Genomic DNA, 5,914 nt, shown 5'->3' on the forward strand with positions numbered 1-5,914 from the left:
GACTAAAAAGGTTTTGGTTACAATTATGAGGTTCCAAAATTTGATTTTGATAGCTTTCATAGTTGCCCCGATTATTATTCGACACGGGAATTGCAGGATCGGTCATCACCATCATTGTCACCATCGCAACCATTTAGATAATAATAGCAAACGATATCATTGTGATTTTGTTCAAAGAAGTGACACCCATTTTATTTTAGATGGGAAGGTACATTTTGTGAATGGGTTTAATGCATATTGGTTAATGTATGAGGCATCAAATTCATCTACTAGTAACAAAGTCACTTCCATATTCAAAGAAGCATCAAAGCATGGTTTAAATGTAGCAAGAACATGGGCTTTCAATGATGGAGGTTATAGAGCTCTTCAGATTTCACCTGGTTATTATGATGAAAATGTGTTTAAGGTATACTTGTCTTAATCGATTAATTAATCATGTTAGATAAAAATGTTTCTCTTTTGTTTAAATATGTATATAAATGCAAGTTTTCAACATAAATTCATGCATTATACTAACTTGTTATTTAAATATTCATTATTATCTTAGAGTTATATTATTTTTGTTGAAGGGACTAGATTTTGTGATATCAGAAGCTGGAAAAAAAGGGTTGAGATTAATTCTAAGTTTGGTGAATAATTGGAAAGATTATGGTGGCAAAAATAGATATGTTGAATGGGCAAATGAGAGAGATAAAATTCGAAATGACTAAGATTTTCCTAGAGATTGGATGCAATTACTAATTCATGATCTAACATACACAAATTGAAATTTTCATTATCGATTCTATGATTAATTTTATGAAAGTCTTTCATTTCCTTCTCTTTGATGGAAGTTTTATTTTCCCATAATTTATCCTAATTTTTTTTTGTCTATTCTTCCTGTAATGATCATTCAACTTCTGATAAAAAATGATATATATTGATTCTATTTTATGATTTATCTCATGCCTCAAAGGGAATGCACATACAAGCAAATAACCCTAATTTTTTTTAAAGATTTGAGAGGATCTAACTTTCTTACACGAGATCCAAATACAAGCAAATAAAACATATATCTTAGTTCTATTTCTTAGAATGGGTTCAATTTTTCTTAAGATTACAGGGAATCCAACTTTCTCTTTTTTAAGAGGTAAATGGTAAAAGAAAGAACCCTATAAAAATAAAATAAATTAGTGATAGCATCAGAAATAATATTTTGGAATTTGATTTGATATGGATATAAACTCTCCCTATGTTATAATTTACATTAGTGAATTTACTGATGAAAGATTTATCATTTTAAAAAAGAAAAAAAGATTAAAGAGAAATAAAACATAAAGAAAATTATAGAAGTAAATAAGCCCACGACAAAACATCTATACTATCTCTTAATAAATATTTATTCTCCACATATTTTTTCCACCTTCTAAGATGGAAGAGAAATAAACAATTTGTCTTTTTAATGAAAAGTCACTACTTTGAATTGCTCATATCGTTTTATATTTTAATCAATTTAGTTGGTTAATCATTTTCATTGAGAAAATGATTTTTTTGTGAGGTTATTATATTTTTTATTTAGTTTATTACTAAATACTAATAAATACTCTTTCCCTTTTATTTTTTTTAATGTTTAATTTTTTTCACATATTTTAAGAAATTGTTAAACGAATTAAAATTTTATTTGACTAAAATAACTTTAATGAAGAGAAAAGAGAAATAAAGATGAGCAAGAGGTGTAACAAATAAGGTATGGTTGATAAACAAAATGCAAATTTGTATCAAACATCAAAATATTAAAAAAATGGTAATTTTTCTTATAAGAAATGGATTGGCTATTCTCAAGGTGATTTCACCTTTGAGTGATATACTAAATATAGACATGTTTCCAATTTTATGTGCATAGATATTTAAGACATGTAAGAAGTATCAATGTTTTAGAATTATATTTGTAATTGTAGCAGAAAAATATATGATTGTGATTACAAATATGTCTCAAATGACTCAAATCACAAAGTTTTGTTCTACAAAAATATCTTACTATGGTTATTTTTTGTTATTTGAGATTGAAGGAAATTGATTAGTTTCCAAACTGCCAAAATAACATTAATGAAAACCATTTCAAACTCCCAAAATATTTTACTATTGTCAAGTCAAAAGTATACTTTAATTGGTTCTCTTTAAATCCAATCTCACATGTTCAGTTATAATCTTTTGGTTTATTCTTGTAAATGTTCATATCCTTCTCTATATAAAATCCACCATAATTCATATTTTTTCATCCACACCAAAAACTCTTCAAATTCTTGTGTCTATTTCCTCTTAGGGTTCTCTCAAAAGTTCCTTTGATTTGTTTCTACTATAAGGAGTGACTAAAAAGGTTTTGGTTACAATTATGAGGTTCCAAAATTTGATTTTGATAGCTTTCATAGTTGCCCCGATTATTATTCGACACGGGAATTGCAGGATCGGTCATCACCATCATTGTCACCATCGCAACCATTTAGATAATAATAGCAAACGATATCATTGTGATTTTGTTCAAAGAAGTGACACCCATTTTATTTTAGATGGGAAGGTACATTTTGTGAATGGGTTTAATGCATATTGGTTAATGTATGAGGCATCAAATTCATCTACTAGTAACAAAGTCACTTCCATATTCAAAGAAGCATCAAAGCATGGTTTAAATGTAGCAAGAACATGGGCTTTCAATGATGGAGGTTATAGAGCTCTTCAGATTTCACCTGGTTATTATGATGAAAATGTGTTTAAGGTATACTTGTCTTAATCGATTAATTAATCATGTTAGATAAAAATGTTTCTCTTTTGTTTAAATATGTATATAAATGCAAGTTTTCAACATAAATTCATGCATTATACTAACTTGTTATTTAAATATTCATTATTATCTTAGAGTTATATTATTTTTGTTGAAGGGACTAGATTTTGTGATATCAGAAGCTGGAAAAAAAGGGTTGAGATTAATTCTAAGTTTGGTGAATAATTGGAAAGATTATGGTGGCAAAAATAGATATGTTGAATGGGCAAAAGATAGAGGCCAAAATATAAAGAATGATGATGACTTTTATACAAACCCCATTGTTAAGAAATATTACAAAGACCATATCAAGGTATAGTGCATTTTAACACTCTAATTTCTTCACACTTTTTTCTTATACAAATCTCCATAATTCATAATTCCCACGCAATACAATTTAGGCATAAATGTTTTTTCATCACATGAAGAGACTAAATATATAAAAAAAACAAAACAGTTTTTGTTTACCTATTAGCCTCTATACGTTGTTTTTAAGTATTTAGTCTCTCTACACAAATAATTTTTTATATAGTTTTTTATACACTAAATACTTATATAATTTAGTAGTATTTCACAAATATAAAAAAATAAAATTATTCAGAATATTATTTCTTAAAACACTGGCTTTTGAATATTATTTATTTCTCATTACACTTGTATTTAGTAATATATATTCTGATGATTAGTGTAGAAGACCACATATATATATATGTTTGGAACCTTAGTAACTTTTTATAACAATCATAGAAAACTGTTCCATTAATTTGATGTTATATGGTGAACTAATTTGACAAATATTGCAGGCTGTGTTGACAAGAAAAAATAGTATAACTGGGATAGTATATAAGGATGATCCATTCATTTTTGCATGGGAGCTTATCAATGAACCTCGTTCCTTAAGTGATTATTCTGGAAAATCAATTCAGGTCTTTTTCATTTTTACTTGCTTCTACTTATTCAATACTCTTACTAACATTAGGTATTCAATTGTAAAACATGTGATGTGATTGTGCTAGAGTTGAGCTTATCACATAATTATAGTCTCTTACATTTCAAAAGTTGGAAAGTAAATCCTACATCACATACCCCATTGTCTTGAGAATGATTTAAATACATGTTAAACTATTATTCTCATTGTCAATTGATTTTGAGATGGAACCTTAACCTGACATCAAAGTCAGAACTTAACTTATTTCTAGTTGTCATGAGTCAAAAGATGTCATTTAGTTATAAGTCATAGATACCATTCGCCTGGTCCGAAGTACATGTTGAGTTATTTCTCTTATTGCCAATTGGTTTTGCGATGAAACCTTAACCTCAAATATCTTATATAAGTTTTGGTATTACCAAGCGTATCCCCTCACATTTTAGGGTAAAAAACTAATCGCTTTCAGAGTTTGTAGCTGCCCCTCCCAATAAGTATCGTTATCATAAATCGAATCCTTAACCTGAGTGATCTAGTAGAACCTTACACCACAAAACCAACATCTTCTATGAAATTGAAGTTTTGATATTATATGTAATGTAATATGTATACTAATATTATAGGATTGGGTGAGTGAAATGGCTACATATGTCAAATCAATAGATAAAAATCATTTATTAGAAATAGGACTTGAAGGGTTCTATGGTGAATCAATGCCTGAAAAGAAGCAATTCAATCCTGGATACCAAGTTGGAACTGATTTCATTTCCAACAATCAAATTCCACAAATTGATTTTGCTACCATTCATCTTTACCCTGATCAATGGTAAATTCTCTATAAATTTATTCTCATGTATTAACATTCTAACTATAACATATCTCTGAGTATAATCAGATAAATTATATTCTATAGACAATAAAATTATAACATGTGTCATATTTAATTATTTTTTACAATGATATTTCTAAAACAAAACAAAACAATATACATGTCATACTTTTATTGATTGAAAGATATAAATTATCTTCTGATATGAGAAGATATTCTATTCTCTAACATTTTACAAGTGATTTGTATCAACATATATAATATATAAATGCAGGGTTTCTAGCCATGACCAAGAAGCCCAAGATGCATTTGTTGATAAATGGGTTCAATCTCATATCCAAGACTCAAATGATATTTTGAAAAAGCCCATTCTCCTCACTGAGTTTGGAAAGTCTTCAAAATCAAATGGGTATAGTATGGACAAAAGAGATAGTTACTTTCAAAAACTATATAATGCTATTTACAATAGTGCTAGTAATGGGGGCCCATGTGGGGGTGGGCTTTTTTGGCAGCTTATGGCCCAAGAAATGGATAACTTGAAAGATGGTTATGAAGTCATCTTTGAGGAGAGTCCTTCAACAACTAATATTATATCTCAACAATCTCATAGAATGTCAAATCTTGAATAGTATAATCTAAGTAGTGGGGAAAATAAATATTACACCATATAATAATGAAGATATAAATGTGAATGTGGGAATAAAATTTCCATTCAATAAATAAATATGATAATTGGTTGTAGTATAATTTACTTATGTTCCCTTGATCTAGAGAGTGACATGGATTACCTAGATGGGTAATAAGTTTTGATGGAAATGATTATAATCTTGTAATCACTTTTTTGCTTGTTGAATGAAGGTTAGAGATGATTGGCACCACATACATTATTGTGTGGTTTGGATTTTGTTTTCATTGTGTAGAAATTGTTTATATTTTACTTAATATTTAACCATAAGATATTACAGGGTTAATCCAAGAATTTTGTATGATATTATTAACTCAATCAAAGCAAATCTTTATTAAATGATGTAGCTCAGCTTTAGTGAAGATTTTAATGGAATGATATATTTGGTCAATAAAACACTAAGAAGTTTTCTAAACTCAAATTATGGTTAATAGTTTAAATAATACTAATAAGGAAGTAATATTTATGTATAAATTTATATACAATCAATATATTATTAACTATTGAATTGTTTAAGTGTCAATAATATTAAATATGAATGATGAATGTTGTAATTAGGATGTATAAAACTCCTACATTAGATACATTTATTTATTTACTAATAATATAATTAGAGAATTGTAAGATACAATATATTTCTTAAAAATATTAAAGTTAATGTACAACTCTCTATAAATT

The 5,914-nt window shown here is 27.6% G+C and overlaps 1 protein-coding gene across 1 annotated transcript; it reads left to right on the top strand.

Moving 5' to 3' along the window:
- LOC109327907 (mannan endo-1,4-beta-mannosidase 4-like) lies at positions 2,372 to 5,180 on the top strand. Its single transcript, XM_019561074.1, has 5 exons — positions 2,372 to 2,752; positions 2,916 to 3,110; positions 3,601 to 3,723; positions 4,346 to 4,548; positions 4,826 to 5,180. Exons 1-5 carry the CDS (start codon positions 2,372 to 2,374, stop codon positions 5,178 to 5,180), a joined length of 1,257 nt encoding a protein of 418 aa, XP_019416619.1.

Source organism: Lupinus angustifolius, chromosome LG15, assembly GCF_001865875.1.
Source record: "Lupinus angustifolius cultivar Tanjil chromosome LG15, LupAngTanjil_v1.0, whole genome shotgun sequence".
Classification (NCBI taxonomy): domain Eukaryota; kingdom Viridiplantae; phylum Streptophyta; class Magnoliopsida; order Fabales; family Fabaceae; genus Lupinus; species Lupinus angustifolius.